The sequence below is a fragment of the Lolium rigidum genome, chromosome 7 (assembly GCF_022539505.1).
Source record: "Lolium rigidum isolate FL_2022 chromosome 7, APGP_CSIRO_Lrig_0.1, whole genome shotgun sequence".
Lineage (NCBI taxonomy): Eukaryota > Viridiplantae > Streptophyta > Magnoliopsida > Poales > Poaceae > Lolium > Lolium rigidum.
Window position 1 is genome coordinate 22,361,520 of NC_061514.1, and position 19,968 is coordinate 22,381,487.

Below are 19,968 nucleotides of genomic sequence, written 5' to 3' on the forward strand. Positions count from 1 at the left end.
GTATTTTCTAAATACACTGGTATTTGAACGTGTTCTCTTAACATCTTAATGTTCCCTTCCTTAATATGAAATTTGCTCAGCTGCACGATTGTTCTAAAGATTTTTCAACACTTATTTGAAGAGCTACCAGGGTCATCGTCTATCTTGAGTGGGCTTTCATCGTTTTCCACCTTCCGAGCTGTCACTGCATTCTTGTTATACTTAGTCAACTCTGCTCATGGACTACAGATCGAGGTCATGTTCTTCCGAGCTTGCGTCTGGAAGATAGAAACAAAGAATGCTGTGGATGATTCATCCATACTGTCACAGTCCTTTCCGACCTGACGAGAATCGATGTGATTGTTTGAGTAGGAGAAAACGATGACCTTGTGGGGTCTTTGTTATGTGTTTATATTTTGATGGAAAACCCCGACAGTGGAACATACAAGTAAGGCCAACGATGGAGTCACTACGGACGCGTTTGGTAGGCTGCATTACCCTTAGCTTGCATCGGCCCAGCAAATTTTGGCCATTTGGTTGTCTGGTCTGAGTGGTCTTGTTGCACGAATCGATTCTCAAATCACACTCGGGCCAGCCCTGGAGGATCACCGGGTTCGGCAGTTCCCAGCGGTGCAGGCAAATCTTCAACGCGGCTGATGCAAAAGGGAATCTTGGGGGTAGGGCCATGGCCACCGTGTTAGGAGGTGACCTCGACACCATGTTGGCAACCCGGGATCGGGTTTTTTTCGCGATTGTTTGGCTAACGCCGGGAAGGCACAGTTGGCCGCCACCAAGCTATGGACGAGCATGGCATGAGCACTTGTGTGGTGTTGCTGCGAGTCGGTGGAGATCTCCATGAGTTGCAGACAGGAGACATGCATCCGTGAATAAGGGCATGGGCTCTTGAGAATCTAGGTTTGTTCTTCCCCCCCCCCCCCCAAGCGGTAGAAATAAAACTCGTAACTCGTGAGCTTAATGAGTACTCGAAAAGTCGGCTCAACTCGGACACTATTGAGTCAAGCCAAGTTGACATTTGTAGCTCATTAAAAAAAACGAGTTTAATGAGTTGAGTTACGTGTACTCGTTAAACTCATTTAGCTCGTAATATGACTACAGCACAGCTAATTCATTACGTTGTTGACCAATAACCATTGACGGAGCCCAGGTCAGCACGGCACAAACTACGTAGGTCATATATATATATATGCAGAAACAATCACGTAGCTCCGTACCCTACCTAGGTCATATATATATGTCGGTCTCCAATAGTGATTCCGATTTTTTTTTAAATCGAAAAAAAGCTGGTCAACTTTTTTTGAAAAAAGATATTCGCACGTAGCCAACTATGTACACTACTACCGTGAAATTTTACAATATGAAATTAATTATATTTTAAGCACGGCAAAAAAGAAAAAATTGCACAAGTTTAGAATGAACTTTCGGCCACGTCCCATGGAAAGACCAATCAGTGGTTAGGGGCACGATCTCTCTCCTTACTTTTGTGAGGCCGGACAAGCCAACATTGTTGGCGCACCCACAAATGACACCAAATTTACTTCCGAAATGTGGTTGTGCGGACCAAAAAGCAGATAGTTGGTCGTTTGCGGATCACCGTTGTGGCTCACATTTAGATTGTGCCGACAACATCGGACATGAAATGCCCGCATGCACTCCTCTGTTGAAAATGGTCATATGATCCTAACACATCCGGGAGGGAATGACTAGGGGAAGAGGGAGAGGATCCCGCAACAGCATTAGTGTGTCAGGCATGTGCCAACCGTTGCATTAATGAATTGTCAGTGGTTTACCATGTGTCACCACGGTAGTTCAGAAAATACCAAAACATTCAGATACATGAAAAATACACCGGCCAACATGAGCCTCCTCTCACGGGAGCCCTCTGACCTAGCCGCCGCCGCCTCCTCTCCTGCCCCCCTCCCAGGCAGCGGCGGAGGATCCGCCCGCCCCGCCCCGAGCAGCCACCCTCGGACCTCCGCACCTCAGCTGCCGCTACTGCCGGCCTCGGCCCCGGCCGCGGCGCTGGCCTTGGCCCCGGCTCCGGCCCTGGCCCCGGCCACAGCCCCGACCCCGGTTCCGACGGCAGTGGTGGCGCCCCTTCCGTCGAACGATGAGGGGGGGGAGAGGGTTTCCGCGGTGGCGTTCCATGGGAGGTGATGAAGCGCCGGTGGAGGAAGCCAGACTGCACGGCTACTTCAGGGCTTGATGCTCTCTGTCGGTAGCCATGGAGAATTCGGTGGAGCGGTGGCGGCCTCCGCCCCCGGTGAAGGTTCGACGGTGGTACGCATGATCCGCAGTGCCGTCCTCTTCCCTGGTGATCCGGCAGGAGGGACTGGCAGCGTGGGGGCTGCAGGTGTTGCTTTGTTTTTGGTGGCGGTCCTCGGGTTTCTCGCAAGCGAAGATGAAGATCTACCAGAGGTCAGTTTGCCTTTATTTGGCTGGAGAGATGAGTTCCGGAAAGCTCCGCCAGTGAATGGAACATTGCATCTTTTTTGCCTGAATTTTACTAGACCGGGTGACATTCGGTCGCGCGCACCCATATTTTTATTCCGACCGTTTGGTTTCAGAGGGAGCGGCGCGAAGCTCTATTCTCTGTTGACATCAGGTGACGTTTTGTCCATGGTGAAGTCAAAAGAAGGAATATCACGAAGGCCAGATTGGTGGATTGGCTAAAGGAGGTTCGAGTCTCCGTGATGCTAAGGGATTTTCTTGGCGTTCCGGGCTCCGCATCAGTGGTATGCATGTGGGGGCGGCAGCACATGTGAAGTTCAGAGTCTTACATCTCAGGGTGAAATCCTAAGGTCTGGCCTTAACTGGTTGTGCCTGACAATGATCTTATTGGCGGCATTGTTTTGAGAGTGAGGACTATCTTCAGGGTGAAAACCTAAGACCTTTGGTCGGGCGACGACGACGTATGTGCACTGTTCCCTTCTTGGAGGCATCGCTTTTGGAGAGTATGTACTTCAGATGTTGTCACGGTGGTGGTTGTATTGTTGTTGCTAGGTCCGAAATGTTGTAGCGGAACTTTTATTTCTTAGTTTTTCTTTACTCTCTTTTTGTTGTGTGCATCCGTATTGTCACTAGAGTGGGACATTGTTGCAGAGGCTGGATGTAATTGGTATCTTTTGATATTAATATATTCCCTTTATCTAAAAAAATAAAAAATGCACCACCAACATACATTGACTTCACCAATCTATTTACACTCGAACAACGCTATGCGTAGCTCGGTCTTCGAACGGAGTTTTTGTTAGATAGTGTTGCAAAAAATTAGTGTGAGATAATCTATACTCTATGCGGTGCAAAATTAATAAAGTTGTAGATCTGAAATGGTGAACATTTTTCAAGTCTTCTAAGATTGTGATACTTTTACATTTTTGTGTAGGCTAGATTTTGCAGATTTGTGGAGTACCTCATTTTTTTCGAGAACTCGCAGAAAATCTGCGAATCGTTGTAGTAAGTGAACGAGAGAGACACACCTAGACACGCGGTCATACAGGTTTGGAGATACAACATACGTCGCCTCCTCGACCCTAAACCCTTGGGAACTGCGCGGCCGCTCGGCCGACCCTGACCCAAGGTAGATCACTCTCCCCTCGTTCTACCTCTGGTCCTACACCTCACCCACTCCTGCCACTCGCCCTGAACTAGAGAACTCAGCTCTGACGCAAGACATGCCTTGTCGTCAAACACGGGAGCACTGTGCTCCGTCCAGATTGCCCGCATGATAAGGAGGCACAAGGAGTTGAACAATCGCTGAGAACTGGTCGGGATGGAAGCACTAGCGGCCGACCACCCCCATCGACTATATCTAGAATTTTCTCCGAAATCTTTTGAAATTTTAAATTGTTGTTTTCAAATTTTGGGAAATACCAGGCTACATGTACCCGGGCACCATTTGTGGTTTCTGAGAAATACACCATGTACATACACTGACTTCACTAATCTTTTTACACCCGAACCGTCCAAATAAGAAGCAATGTGTAGCTCGGCCTCCAAACAAAATTTTGTAGTGTTGCTTCATTATTGGTTGTCACCAAAAACGCAAATCTATGTCTATATACCTAATAATAAAGGAGATAAGGTTCCTGTCAAAAAATTTCTTCCAACTTTTTTAGGACCGTTTTGGCCTCTCACCAAATCGCATAATACGTCAAATTACCACCGGTACCGGTTCATCCTCCGAGCAGAATCCCCTCCCCCGTTGCTTCCCGATAGCCACGAATCCCTCCCCTACTTCCGACGCTCACGGGCTGTCCCACGCGAGGTCCCGCGTGAGTAAAACATAACCGCTCACGGGCCTCCCTAGCCCAAATTCAGGCTTTTCGGGTCTATTTCATCGGATCTTTTGTAGAAAATAGAGAGGATGTTTTGTTTTACGTTGAAATAGTCCCACATCGCTCACATAAACCGACTCTCGCCAGTTTATATGTGTGAATTTGTTGTTTTGAAACGAGCCGAGTTGGAACAACAATCAGCAGCAACTAGGAGAGTGCGGGAGCGGGATTAAAACAGGAATTTGACCCTTGGAACAACCTCATGCTGAACGGCTACATGAAGGAATTGATCCCGACGTGAGTGATGGGGAAGACGGGGGGAGGCGTTGACTGGCAACACCGCTATGAGGCCTCTGGTGTGGAGGGGCTTCCTTGCGGCACATGAGGTGGACGAAGTGGGGAGTGAGAGAGAGGCTGCTTCGTGGATTGGGACTCTGGATTAGCAGCGATTTGGGTGGTGTCCGTCCGCCCGCTCGGGCCTTAGCTGGGCCAAGACAAAGGTGAGATAATCTGGTCTGGCTGGGCCGACAGGCCCTATTTTTTTCATAAAACTTTTCAACGGGAGACTCTCATGCGTGTCAGTGACGGATAGAAAGGGAAAGATCTAGCATATGCACCAGGAAGCTGCCAAACCGTTGCGTTATATCAGGTGCCAAACCGTGGCGGTATATGCGTGGAAGCTAGGAGATGGAATACGCAATTCTGGCGTATCTGATGGAGTCTGTAATGGATCTTGATGATGGATAATACTGTACGTATCACGCTCAGCGTCTTTTTGTTAGGATGATTCTTCACATCATAAAAACAAGTGGTTATACACAGGGGCGGATCCAGGATTTGAGCATAGGGGGGCCGGGCGGGGCGACAAAGACATTGATCATGAAAATGATATAACTTCAAAAATAGCAAGTCTTATAAGTATATATTATGGATATCAAAATGTAACAATATACTGAATAATAAAACTATATTTCTACTAGCTGGAATGTAGATCTACGACTGGGCCTAGCAAACAAGTCAATAACCTCATCAACGTCGATCTTTAAAATTCTCAAAACACCGAGTTGAGTAGTTACGGTCTGAACTAGCATCTCTACCCATATGAGTTAATAAAGCACAGTCTTTTCCAATATTACCTTCTTTCACCTATCGAAGCCCACAACAGTGAATGTATCTGATCCACTCTTTCCAACTAGTTTTTTTGAAAAGAGGAAACAAGACAAGCATTATGATTTGAAGAAGATGAATACTCTAGCCAAAGAAATTGCTTGAACCAGCTAAACTGGAACCGACGACGGTGTTTTGGTTCATCAATATTATATGGGTACTAAACTGACAAATCAGACTAGTACATAGCAATTATTGGATTTAAAATAATCAAACTAGAAGGTGATTTGGTAAACAGCAATGCGTCAATACCTTGGTATGATCTGGATAGGAATTAGGGTGTGGCGCCGTGGCCCGCGGCCGCGCGGGATGAGGGGAATCGACGATTGAGAGAGATCGATCGAACCCTCTGCGGAGGCGATGCTCAACCGGCTATGCAATGGATGATGAGGAGAATAAATCCAGTAGATGAGATCGTGTAGTGCTGGACTGCTGGGAAACCGAATTGACCAGGAATCACGTACGTGCATCAAGCGATTAGGTTTGCCTAGGCCGTAGGCTAATACGTGCGTGGCATTATGGCCTTTGGCCGAAGGAAGTCCATATAACCCCCCTATCTATCATGTTCTGGTCGCTAACCCCCCCTAAGTATGAAATGGGTCATTTGACCCCCCTAACTATGAGATACCAGGCAAATTACCCCTCAGGCGCTGATGGGCTGTTTTGTTGATGGATTTGGTCCATGTGGACGGCGGTTTAAGCCACGATGGAGACGCATTCGGCCGAGACGCACCTGGCCGTCGCACACAAAAAAGAGACGGCGCTGCGATTTGCTCCCGCTTCAAATCCTCGCGTCCGGTCGCTGCTGTCATGGAGGACGACGACCATGACTGCGACCCCGACTCGGCCGCCGTAGCGGGCGCCGGCAAATGGCCCAGCTGCTCCTCGACTTGTGCGGTGGTCACCTGGCGGCGGTCAAGCGGAAGCTGAACGGGGAGAAGCAGTGCATGGATGGGGACGAGGGGCGACGAGGCTGGGACGATTGGAGGCGGAGGATGAGATCGCGGTGCTGTGGGAGGCTTTGGGGGCGGCGCTGTAGAGTGAGGTGGAGGAGGAGCGCGCCTCACCGCGGCCAGCGCCGCCAACGAGGCATGGCCATGATGCTCCGTCTTCAGAGGGTGAAGGATGGAGCTTCGCCGACGAGAAGATGGCCCTCGACGTCGCCGATATCGACCACCTCCACACTCTAAGGGCATCTCCAACCGCGCGACCCAAACGGACGCGCTGGGCCGTTCATTTTGGGCCATTTGGGTCGCCGTCCGGACACGCGGACAGCTCCCCGCGTCCGCGTGTCCGTTTGGGTCGCTCGCTGCGCCCAACGCGCGGACGCATCGCATAAACCGGAGAAAAACGAAAACCAAAAAAAAATCGAATTTAAACGAAATTATATTAAACATATGCCCTATTTTGGGCAAATTTAGTACATAGCCCTATTTTGGGCAAATAAAACTAACAAAAGAAGCCCCTATATGGGCTTTTCAATTTAAACTAATTTAAAAACCCTCTATTAGGGTTTGGTCGGCGGCGCGGTGGCCGCCGGTGCGCCGCCTAGCCCCTGTGGGCGTCGTCGGCGATGTCGTCGTCGTGGACGACGTCCCCGGGCGGCGAGGCGCTGTTGTGGCTCGACCGCGCCGGGGACTGCGGCCACGGAGACCACAGGGCCTCCTCCCACGGCGAGTGGGGGTCCGGAGCCACCCGCGCCGCCTCCTCCTGGAGGCGCTGCTGCCTCTCCTGCCAGCGGCGGCGCCTGGCCTCCTGGCGCCGCCTCCTCCAGCGGCGGCACCTGTCCTCCTGGCGGCGCTGCTCGTCGGCGCGGCGCCTGGCCTCCTCCCGCCGCGCCGCCTCCTCCTCCTCCCGTCGCGCCTGGCGGGCCTGGGCGTAGAGCTCCCAGCCCTTCGCCTCCTCGACCTCCTGCCGGGCCGCCTCCTCCATCTCGGAGGTGCGAATGGCCGCATGGAGGTGCGGCCATTTCGCCTCCTCCTCCGCCGCCGAGATGATCAGGGCGGCGCGGAGGTCCGGGTCCTCCTCCGAGGACTCCGGCTTGGGCTCGATGAGGAGAGGCGGCGGTTGCGGCAATGCCGCACCGCCGCGGGCGGCCTCTCCGATGTGGAGGCCGCCGCGGTTCCCTCCGGCCCGCAGCGCCGGCGGCGACGCCGGCTGCGCTGCGGCCTCGTCGTCATTGGCTCCGGGAGCGAACCGTCGCTTCGGGGCCATGGCGGCGGTTTTGCTCGGGGAGTGGAGTGGGGACTGGAGTGGAGGGCCAGATCCCCTCCAGTCCCCATTTATTAGACTCCCTGGTCACCGACAGGTGGGCCCAAGGGAGACGAGGCGACCAGCGCGCGGACGCGAGCGGACGGCGCGTGCCATCCGCGGCCACGCAAACCTAGCCCAGATTTGGGCCAGGTTTGCGTCGTTCCGGACGCCGCGGCCGTCCGCTTTTGCGGTGCGTCCCCGCGTTGGGCCGGGTTTTTGTCCGTTTCGACCCATCCGGACGTGCGGGCGCGGGATGGGTCGCGCGGTTGGAGATGCCCTAATCGCCCGCCGCGCGCGTCCGCTCCAAGCTTCGCGATTACCAACAGGCATAACTCTGCCTTGGAATCTCCAATTGCTGGATGTGGCGCTGAAGAGGGTGGAATTGATAGTTATGATGTTGGCAGTGGTAGCGACAGGGTCTACATGATTGACAAGGTGTGGCCGGATTTGGTTGGGACGGAGGCGGCGATGTTCGGATCGGTTGAGGAGGGGACGGGAACCAGAACGGGGAGGAAGGGGAATAGAAGTCAACCAATACGGTTACTTAGACTAGTCTATCTCGCTTAAACCACTATCCACCGTGGCATAAACCGCTATCAAAACCGCCCATCGGCGCCTAGGGGGGTCATTTGCCTGGTATCTCATAGTTGGCGGGGTCAAATGACCCAGTTCATACTTAGGGGGGGTTAGCGACCAAACCATGATACATAGGGGGGTTATGTGGACTTCTTCCGCCTTTGGCCATTGACTAATTGCTTTGTGCTGGGCTGGATTAAGAAATGGGAGAAATTAGGATTATGCCTTGGGCTAATGGCTGGAGTACTAAGACTAATGAAAGTACACCACCAACGCCCGCAGGGACAAGACGTTTTTTCCCCTAGTTTCTAGGGTTCCCTTTTTCCTCTCGCGACGGCGGCGAGAGTGCCCTATCTTCTGGCGGGTGATCGACGTTCTCTCGGACTCCTTTCCGCGAGACACCACTGAGGTTTGATTGAAGAGCTAGTCTGCGAGGTGATCGGGGTTTTGCATGGCGGGTAAAGCGGACATGGCGCCGGCTCCACCGCCGCCACCACCGTTGCTGATAAGATCGGAACCTGAGCCCAATGGGGATTCGGATAAGAACTCTATTCCGGAGGAGGCAGGAGGATCGGGCAGTAGATCTATGGATGACGATCTGGAGCATAGATTCGATAACCTGAACTTATGTGGGGAGGAAGAATCGGATCTTGATTTCTCGGACGAGATTGAAGAATTGATTGGTGATGTCCAGGTGGCTAGCAATTTTTAGGGTTCATACCACTGAAACCTTTTAGCCATGCGGCTCGTTCAAACAGATGCGTAATGCTTGGGCACCAGCCCAAACGGTGACGTTCAAAGCTAAAGGAGAGAATTTATTTCTCGGCTCAATTCCATTGTCTAGGCGATTGGAATCGGGTAATGGAGGGAGGCCCTTGGCTGTTTAGAGGAGCAAGCGTTGGTTCGGCTGAGTATGACGGATTCACAAATGTGGAAGATTATAAATTGGATAAAATTCCGAGTTTGGGCGAGGATACGAGGGCATTCTAGAAGGGCTAATGAAGAAAAAGAGCTTGCCGAGAAAGTGGCTAGGAAGGTAGGTGATCCGCCTATAAAGGTTATTGTCAATGAAGGTGTCCTTAATTCCTCAAAATATCTCGGAGCTAGGGTGCATGTCGATATCAACAAACCCCTGGTTCGTATAGTGCCTATTACTTTGAAGGAAAGGAAGGTGTATCCGGTGTTGTATGAGAAGTTACCGGAGTTCTGTTATTTCTGTGGCCTCATCGGACATTCTGTCACTGAATGTGGGGATGGTGTGCATGAGGAAGATAAATGTCAGTGGGGTGAATGGATCAAAGTTATATTCGAGCCAAATAATCCTCCAACGCCCGCAGGGACAAGACGTTTTTTCCCCCTAGTTTCTAGGGTTCCCTTTTTCCTCTCGCGACGGCGGCGAGAGTGCCCTATCTTCTGGCGGGTGATCGACGTTCTCTCGGACTCCTTTCCGCGAGACACCACTGAGGTTTGATTGAAGAGCTAGTCTGCGAGGTGATCGGGGTTTTGCATGGCGGGTAAAGCGGACATGGCGCCGGCTCCACCGCCGCCACCACCGTTGCTGATAAGATCGGAACCTGAGCCCAATGGGGATTCGGATAAGAACTCTATTCCGGAGGAGGCAGGAGGATCGGGCAGTAGATCTATGGATGACGATCTGGAGCATAGATTCGATAACCTGAACTTATGTGGGGAGGAAGAATCGGATCTTGATTTCTCGGACGAGATTGAAGAATTGATTGGTGATGTCCGGTGGCTAGCAATTTTTAGGGTTCATACCCTGAAACCTTTTAGCCATGCGGCTCTGTTCAAACAGATGCGTAATGCTTGGGCACCAGCCCAAACGGTGACGTTCAAAGCTAAAGGAGAGAATTTATTTCTGGCTCAATTCCATTGTCTAGGCGATTGGAATCGGGTAATGGAGGGAGGCCCTTGGCTGTTTAGAGGAGCAGCGTTGGTTCTGGCTGAGTATGACGGATTCACAAATGTGGAAGATTATAAATTGGATAAAATTCCAGTTTGGGCGAGGATACGAGGCATTCCGAGAAGGGCTAATGAAGAAAAAAGAGCTTGCCGAGAAAGTGGCTAGGAAGGTAGGTGATCCGCCTATAAAGGTTATTGTCAATGAAGGTGTCCTTAATTCCTCAAAATATCTCAGAGCTAGGGTGCATGTCGATATCAACAAACCCCTGGTTCGTATAGTGCCTATTACTTTGAAGGAAAGGAAGGTGTATCCGGTGTTGTATGAGAAGTTACCGGAGTTCTGTTATTTCTGTGGCCTCATCGGACATTCTGTCACTGAATGTGGGGATGGTGTGCATGAGGAAGATAAATGTCAGTGGGGTGAATGGATCAAAGTTATATTCGAGCCAAATAATCCTCCTAGGGGTGGAAGGGGTTCAGCAGGACGTTCTGGGCCTTTTGGCCGAGGTAGAGGTGGAGGCCGGGGGTCAGGGGAACCCCATGAATCGGAAGCAACAGACATGGATTGGGGTACTGTGGGATCTTTCGGGGGTAGAGAAGGGACAAGGAAGAGGCCAGTGGCGGGGAACAATGCTGCTGGGGCTGCGGCCGGCACAGTGGCGCAACAAGTCAACATCCTGGAATCGGGGAAAGGTAATTTTTCTGAAGGGATAACTCTGTCTTCTCCCCAGAAGGTACAACCAATTAAGCGGCAAAAGAAGGTGGTGGATGGTGTGGAAGTGGACGAATTTGTAGGATCGGCGACCTCCGGGATGGAGGATCGCCGGGAACAATGAAACTCTGCGGTCTGAACTGCCGCGATCTTCGGAACCGCCGGGCAGTTCGTGCGCTTCTTGATCTTGAGAAGCAACTGAAACTTGATGTGTTTTTCTTGTCCGAGACACATTTGGATAAAGCTAGGGCAGAAGAAATGAGGAGGAAGTTAGGTTTTGATCATGCTATTGTCTTTGAGAGTGATGGTCAAAGTGGGGGACTCCTTATGGTTTGGAAAAATAACCTGAAGATTACTGGTAAAAGTGTGACAAAGAATTATATTGATGTTGTGATTGAAGATATTATTCCGTGGAGGTTTACTGGATTTTATGGTGAGCCGAGCTGGGGTAATAAGCATATTACTTGGGATTCTCTTCGGACTTTACGTGGTCAGATGAATTTGCCATGGTTAGCTATGGGAGATTTCAATGAGATTCTGTTTAATTATGAGAAAGAGGGCGGTCGACCAAGATCACAGCAGGCGATGCAGGCGTTTCATGATGCTCTCAGAGACTGTGACTTGGAGGACATGGGATATGTGGGGGATCTGTTCACTTGGAGGAGAGGGAAGATTCAGGAAAGATTAGACAGAGGATTGGTTAATGGACAATGGAATGATTTGTTTCCGTTTGCTACTCTGGTGAATAGTGAAACCATAAGATCTGACCATCGGCCTATATTGGTCGATACGGAATATTTGTCAAACTCGCATGCGATGACGAACGCTCCGCGGCGATTTGAGGCGAGATGGTTGATGGAGGATGAGGTAGAGGAGATGGTGAGGGCCTCGTGGGAACGGGCAAAACAGAAGGGAGAGGATCTCTCATTGATGGAAAAATGTAGTGACGTACACTCAGAGCTCCATTGCTGGGATAAGGAAGTGCTCAAAGCACTGTATAGGAAATTAAAGGAGCTGAAACGAGACCTCGAGCAACTTAGACGAGGCCCAATGACAGATGCTACGTTGGCTGCGCAGAATGATATCCAAGTGCAAATTGAAAACACTTTGGAAAAAGAGGAGATGTTTTGGATCCAGAGAGCAAGGGCGAACTGGCTGAAACATGGGGATCGGAATACAAGTTTTTTTCATAGATATGCCTCAAAACGGAAAAAGCAGAATACAATCAAATACTTGATTGATGATAATGGAATAAAGCAAGAAGATCGGGATGCTATGTGTAGTACTGTGCACAGATATTTTTCGGATCTTTTTACTTCTGAAGTGCTGGAGCCTGATGAGTTGGTGTTTAATGATATTCAACGTCTTGTGACTGATGAGATGAATGTGGGACTCCTGGCCCCGTTCACTGCGGAAGAGGTTAAAAAAGCTCTATTTAATATTGGTGATTTAAAAGCCCCGGGGCCGGATGGTCTGCATGCCGTGTTTTATAAAAGATTCTGGAACATGCTTGGGGATGATCTGGTAAAGGAAGTGTTGCAAGCTGTCAATAATATTTCAGTTCCTGATGGCTGGAATAATACTACAATAGTGTTAATTCCGAAAGTTGATAGTCCTGAAAAGGTGACCCAATTTAGACCAATTAGTCTGTGTAATGTGGTTTATAAAGTTATTTCAAAAATGCTTTCTCAGCGGCTGAAGCAGTATTTGCCAGATATTATTAGTGATCATCAGAGTGCTTTTGTCCCTGGAAGGTTAATCACGGATAATATTTTAATAGCTTATGAGAGTTTACATGCTATGAAGAAGAAAGGTAAAAAGGGTTTATGTGCAATTAAACTTGACATGCACAAGGCTTATGACAGGGTTGAATGGAGCTATTTGAAGAAGGTGATGGTGAAAATGGGTTTTGCTACAAGATGGATAGATATGATTATGGCTTGTGTGTCATCAGTAAGGTATAATGTCAGATTTAATTCTATGGAGATTGATGTGTTTACTCCATCCAGGGGCTTGAGGCAAGGGGACCCTCTGTCCCCTTATCTCTTCTTATTGGTGGCCCAAGGTTTATCAAGTATGCTTAATGGGGCGGAACAGAGAGGTGAACTAGAGGGGGTCAGGGTCTGCCGTGATGCCCCCATGGTTTCTCATCTACTGTTCGCGGATGACTCTTTAATCTTGATGAGTGCAGATTCGAAGAATGCGCTCAAAGTGAAGGAAATTCTGGACAGTTACTGTACAAACTCGGGTAAAAAATTATCCGAGAGTAAATCAAGCATCTATTTTAGTCCGAATACTTCTGTTGAAGTGAGGGCGGAGGTATGCCAAATTCTGAATATACTTACAGAATCTCTTAATGATAAGTATCTTGGCCTACCTGCTATGGTAGGGGTTGATAAAAGTGATTGTTTTAGACATTTGGTGGAAAGGGTTCTAGCAAGGATTAGTGGTTGGAAGGAGAAAATGTTGAGTATGGGGGGAAAGAGATTCTTATTAAAGCAATTGCTCAAGCAATACCAGTGTTTGCTATGATGGTTTTCAAGATTCCAAAAAATATCTCCAAGGGAATTTCTGATGCCATCTCTCAATTCTGGTGGGGCGACGAGGAAGAGCAGAAACATATGCATTGGAAGGCTTGGTGGAAACTGTGCATCCCAAAGACAAGTGGTGGTATGGGCTTTAGGGACTTTCAATGTTTCAATCTAGCAATGTTGGCAAAGCAGGTTTGGAGATTGTTAAGTGATTCTGATTCTCTATGTGCTAGAGTTTTGTGAGCTAAATATTACCCTGATGGTCGGCTTCTTAATGCTAGACCGAAAAGTGGCAGCTCTTTTACATGGCAGAGTATTTTGGCAGGCCTGGAGTGTTTTAAAAAGGGGTGTATTTGGAGAGTTGGTGACGGCAGTCAGATAAATATATGGGAGGACAATTGGATTCCTTCAAGTCATAATCTGAAAATCATGACGCCTAGAGGTGGTAATATTCTTACTCGTGTGGAGGATCTGATTAATCCTGTTGATGGTAGATGGGATGAAGAGCTGATTGCGGATATTTTTTGGCCAATTGATGTACACAGAATTCTGCAAATCCCGTTGACTCCAGACAGGGAAGATTTTGTGGCTTGGCACTACAATAAGTCGGGGCTGTTTTCAGTCAAATCAGCTTACTATTGTCAATGGAACTACAAATTTGGGAGAAACAACAGAAATGAGAGCATTGCGGAAGGGGCAAGCAATTCAGTTTGGGAGAAGCTCTGGAGTCTCCAAATTCCTAGTAAAATTAAAAAATTTGGCTGGAGAGTTTTACATGCTATGATCCCCTGTAAGGGTGTGCTTGCTAATCGGCACATTGGTAATATGGCCGGGTGCCCCATTTGTGCAGATGGTTGTGAAGACATAAAACATATGATGTTTACCTGTGAGCGAGCAAAGGAAGTGTGGAGATGTCTCGGTTTGGAGGATAGGCTTGGAGATATTCTGAACATAGACAGATCGGGCTCTGTGATTGTGGAGGAGATCATAAAAAGAGGGGGAAGGTTACCGTCTATTGATAATGTGGGTGCTGCTGAATTATTTCTTACTGCAGGCTGGTTCATCTGGTGGGAAAGGAGGAAGAAGGTTCATGGTGAGGAGGTACAGACACCATTCCGATCAGCTATGTCTATTCGAGTTCTAGCAAAAAATTATATGGAGGCTCGGTCTAAATCGGTGGTGAAGAAAAAGGAGGGCTGGAAAAAGCCAATGGAAGGTGGGTTTATGATCAATGTAGACGCGGCATTTGAGGGTGATTCAGGAAAGGGGGCGACGGGTGTCATTATTCGAGACCATACGGGGGCTTTTGTGGCAGCTCTTCAGACTTATTTGCCTCATGTGGTGGATGCTCCGATGGCGGAGGCTTATGCTTTTCGAGATGGTTTGACACTGGCACAACAAATTGGTATGCAAAATTTTACTATTCAAACAGACTGCGCCCAAGTTGTGGAGACTATGAAAGATGGAGGTTTCTCAGCAACATCGTCCGCGGCCATATATGATGATTGTAGTATTCTTTGGTCTGGCTTTGGGAAGGTTGCCATTGAGTTTTGTAATAGGGAGGCTAATTATGTAGCTCACGAGCTTGCTAGAGTTTCGTTTAGTTCTGGTAGGTCTTGTACCTGGGTTGATGAACCCCCTAGTTTTATTCTCAGCAAGCTCGTTAGTGATGTAACTATTCTGTGAGGGGCAGCAGGTACCAGACGCACTCTTTTCCTTCCAGGGTACCTAAGGGAGCTGGAAGGTTTTTGATGAGGCGGCCTGCTGTCCATATTAATATATGAAGTTTCAAAAAAAAAGACTAATGAAAGTATATGCCTAGTGGCCCCTGCTACATTACGTTGGGGAGGCCGAAGCATAGGGGGGGCCTGGCCACCGCTCGCCCCCCTGGATCCGCCTCTGGTTATACATATTGCTAGACCGACAAGGCTGACGCCGTGCAAGACACCTACTGCCTCATACGTACATGCTATTGTTTTGCTGGAGTTTCTACTTGCAAATGCATTAGATTTTGACAAATTTCAGACACCTTTGATGGGACGGAGGGAGTATATCTATGCTTCTCAAAATGGTTAGCAACATGCGGCATCTACACAAGGAGATCTTACTTTGTGCATCTCTATAATGCAGATGTGTTAAGAGCGACTCATGCGAAAATTAGGACATTAGTCATGGATGCGGGAGAGAAGGGTGTGACTACCTGCGATGACCATGGAGTCATTATTCGTCGCGGGGGGCACAAGCGTCACCGAGTTATGTGAGATAATCAAATAAATGACTATTCAATAAAAAGTCATTCCGTAGCAACGTAAGGTGGTAATCGAATAAATGACTATTCAAATCGAATAAATGACTATTTAATAAAAATAATATTTCAAGTAAATGACTACTCAATAAATGATTATTCAAAAATGAGGACATTGTGTCCGTTTAGTTTTATATGTCATTTTTTATGTTCGTCTATCCTGTACATCATGAAAAAACAATAGGCTTGGCAGCAAAGGTGGTACTAATTCTTTGACTAAATTCTTATGCTATGGTCCTCCGCTTCATTTCCAAGCGCCCGATTAGATTCAATTTTGCTAGGCATGATTACATTCATCGTGAATAGGAGAGAACATAACCACCATCAACCATGGTAATAAATATGAGAAGTGTCAACATAGATGGTTTCATAAAGCGTTTGACCATTCGTTTTTTCCGATACAATGCACGGACACTTTTGCTAGTAAACTGACATAAAGGAAAATGCTCCCTGCCCCAAATAACAATCCAGTACAAAATAAAATAGAAATACAAGATTGGGAATAATCTAGAAACTCCATTGTTTTTCACTCGCCCCAAAAAAGATCAAATAGGTCCGGGGTGCGCGTGGAATTTAGTGGTTGTAGAAGGCGTCCTCAAAGCACTCCACATATTTGGGCTCCAACGCAAAGAAGACGAGAATGCCGTCCTCCCTGGCGGCGCGCGGCGAGACGTACGCCCCGCCGGTGCCGAACATCTGTACGGGCGCAACCAGCTGCGGTGTTCCCCAGCCGAAATCGGCGTCGTACACGGGTAACCCCAGCCAGCTCGTGACCAACAAGTCTGACTCCGCCTGGAGCAGCCATGGCTGGTGCAAGCTTCCCTTGTCAGACTCTATCCCCAGGTAGTCGATGACGGACCGCACCCACGCGTCGTCAACGCCATCAACCGCCTTCCTGACGGTGTCGGCCACGTACCCCAATGGCTGGGCCAGAACATCGGCCACCTTGATGGTGACGAGCTCGCGCACGATGGCGTTGCCGGAGAAGTGGCGGGGCACCGGCGGGCACATGCGGTGGCGGGCGTTGACCGTGACGCGGAGGTGTGTGTCAGAGCCCGGCGCAAGCCCGCGGGCGACGCACACGCAACGCCAGAGGTGCGCGGTGACAGCACCATAGTTGGACACACCAGGCTTGCACCGAGACTTGAGGTGGGCGAGGAGCTTGGGCGAGACGGAGCAGACGAGCGTAGCCCAAGGGCGGGGGACGCCGTTGAGGTACGCCGAGGAGTAGGCCCGATGGTCCAAGTCAGCGCGCGGCGGCGAGCGGCCGCGGAGGAGCGTGCGGTCGTGGGAGGGCGGGCAAGGGCATGCCTGGCCACGCGCCAAGCCGGACCACGTCTGGATGAAGTGGAAGGCGCCCGTGCCGTCCATCAGAACGTGGTGGATCCCCGTGCCCAGCACCACTCCGCCGCACTTGAGGAAGGTCACCTGCAGCCCAATCCGCACGTTGGTTTTCCATCCATGCCAGGCAAGTTTCGAGAAATATGAAGACGGGCGCGCGGCGCGTACCTGAAACATGGACATAATGCCGGTCGGGTCGGCAGCCGGAATGAACATGCGCTTGATATTTGGCGAGGGCATGTAGTTCTTGAAGATGTCCTCCCCGGCACAGTCAGCTGTTGCGACGAGGAACAACGCGCCCTCACCACGGCAGTCGATCTGCAGCCGCCCGCCCTCGTCCATGCCGAGCCGCCCGGCGAGCGGGTAGAACAGCACCAGAGCCTTGGCCAACGCTGCCCTGAGCCGCTCCGGCGAGAAAAAACCCTCGCCGCCAATAGTCGGAGCAGGGTAGTAGTATACAAGCGACGTGTACGTCATCGAGGCGGTGACGTCGAAGTTGGAGAGCCACAGCCCCAACCGCGGCGTCTCCTCGCTGGGTACCACCAGCATCGACTCCACCACCTCCACTTTGATCTCCATCTCCATCAAGGTAGCTACCGTCTGAACTTGCGGAACTATGCTTCTCGAGATTGCACCCACCTCTCAGCATCTTAATCTTAATAAACAGATACTAAAATCTGCATACTGCTGCACATGTGACTCCATCTGCGGTTCAGACATTAACTATTTGATCTGATCTTGGTATATGGGCTAATTTGAAAACGAACCCAGCCTTGTGTGTAGCAGGCACTAGTGGAAAACAGGGTTTCCGTGGGAGCCTTTTGTCGCGGGCGCGCCTGCACCCGCGACAAATGGCCTGGCCACGTCGCCCCGAAACCATGTGGAGCGCGCAGAGGCTTTTGTCGCGGCCTTTTGTCGCGGGCCGTTTTACGACCCGCGACAAAAGGGGTAGGAGCGACGTGGCCACCCCTTTTGTCGCGGGTCGTACAAAATGTCCATGCCTATATATAGAAGCAGCCAGCCACCCTCCACCTCATTTTTTCCTTGGTGGTGAAGGTGGAGGTGTATGCTAGCTCATTTTTTCTACATGTGCACAAGAGGTGTTTGATGGAATGCTTGTGAGAGGGATGCCACTTGGTTTTATTTGATAAGATTTCTCCTCTTTTTGATCCTAAAAGGTTAGCAACTATTTTCTCGACTATATATATATGCATAGTCCGTACAATACTAATTTTAGCAAGGTGATTGCATCTGATACATATATAATTGTACTTATGATGCAGATGAGTCATCCATGGATGTACGGTAACCGATGTGCTCCCGCTTTCAGAGAGGGCGTGAATTCTTTCATGCTTGTGGCCGAGGCCAACAAGTCGAAGCAAGGTTTTATGTGCTGTCCATGTCTAAAATGTAAGAACGAGAAGGATTACTCTTGCTCAAGAGATATTAAGAGCCACCTGCTTCGGTTTGGGTTCATGTCCAGCTATAATGTTTGGACCAAGCACGGAGAAGAAGGGGTTATGATGGAAGACGGCGATGAGGAAGAAGATAATGATGAGAAGTACCGATCTATGTTCTCTGAATGCTTTGATACCGCAATGGACGACAATGAAGAAGAAGGAGGTGAAGAACATGCATCAGATGATCCTGTTGATGATGATCTTCGTCGGGCCATTTCGATGCAAGAAGAGAGCGTGGCACGGATAAGGAGAGGTTGCAGTTCGACAAGATGTTAGAGGACCACCACAAATTGTTGTACCCGAGGTTGTGAAGATGGGCATAGAAAGCTGGGTAGCATATTGGAATTGCTGAAATGGAAGGCAGAGGTCGGTGTGGTCGACTCGGGATTTGAGAAATTGATGATAATATTAAAGAAGTCTGTTTCCAAGAAATAATGAATTGCCCGTCGGTACATATGAAGCAAAGAAGCTTGTCTGCCCTCTAGGATTAGATGTGCGGAAGATACATGCATGCATTAATGATCTGTATCCTCTACCGCGGTGAGAAGTACGAGAATTTGAATAAATGCCCGATATGTGGTGCATTGCGGTATAAGATCGGAAAAGATGACCCTGGTGATGTTGAGGGCGAGCCACCCAGGAAGAGGGTTCTGCGAAGGTGATGTGGTATGCTCCAATAATACCACGGTTGAAACGTTTGTTCAGAAACAAAGAGCATGCCAAGTTGTTGCGATGGCACATGGAAGAACGTAAGAAAGACGCGATGTTGAGGCACCCCGCTGATGGTCGGCGAGTGGAGAAACATCGGGAGAGAGTTTCCGGATTTTGCGGGTGAGGCAAGGAACTTATACTTTGGTCTAAGTACGGATGGCATGAATCCTTTTGGGGAGCAGAGCTGCAGTCCACAGCACCTGGCCCGTGACTCTATGTATCTACAACCTTCCTCCTTGGTTGTGCATGAAGCGGAAGTTCATTATGATGCCGGTGCTTATCCAAGGCCCAAAGCAACCGGGCAACGACATTGATGTGTACCTAAGGCCATTAGTCGATGAACTTTTGGAGTTGTGGGCCAAACCAGGTGTACGTGTGTGGGATGAGCACACGGAGCAAGAATTTGACCTACGAGCGTTGCTATTCGTAACCATCAATGATTGGCCTGCTCTCGGTAACATTTCGGGACAGGACGAACAAAGGATACAATGCATGCACACACTGTTTAGATGAGACTGAAAGTAAATATTTGGGAAAAAGCAGAAAAGTTGTGTACCCGTTCAATCGTCGTTTCCTTCCGCGCAAGCATCCCTTAAGGAAAAAAGGCAAGCATTTCGATGGCGATGCTGACCGCCGTTCGAAGCCTGTCCCCCGTAGTGGTACTGATATATTTGACATGGTCAAGGATTTAAATATTATCTTTGGAAAGGGTCCAGGC

At 49.4% G+C, this 19,968-nt stretch overlaps 1 protein-coding gene across 1 annotated transcript; it reads right to left on the reverse strand.

The window, feature by feature from the left end:
* Positions 1–16,311: 16,311 nt before the first annotated feature.
* Positions 16,312–17,658, reverse strand: LOC124671016 (putrescine hydroxycinnamoyltransferase 1-like). The gene is made up of 2 exons (XM_047207462.1): positions 17,248–17,658; positions 16,312–17,166 (listed from the first exon to the last, which is right to left on the reverse strand). The coding sequence occupies exons 1-2, from the start codon at positions 17,656–17,658 to the stop codon at positions 16,312–16,314; spliced, it is 1,266 nt and encodes a 421-aa protein (XP_047063418.1).
* Between the last annotated feature and the right edge of the window lie 2,310 nt (positions 17,659–19,968).

Coding starts and splice junctions, on each gene's coding strand:
- LOC124671016 (XM_047207462.1), bottom strand. CDS start 17,658: ATGGAGATCAAAGTGGAGGTGGTGGAGTCGATGCTGGTGGTACCCAGC. Junction 17,167..17,247: donor GCATTATGTCCATGTTTCAG/GTACGCGCCGCG, acceptor ATTGGGCTGCAG/GTGACCTTCCTCAAGTGCGG.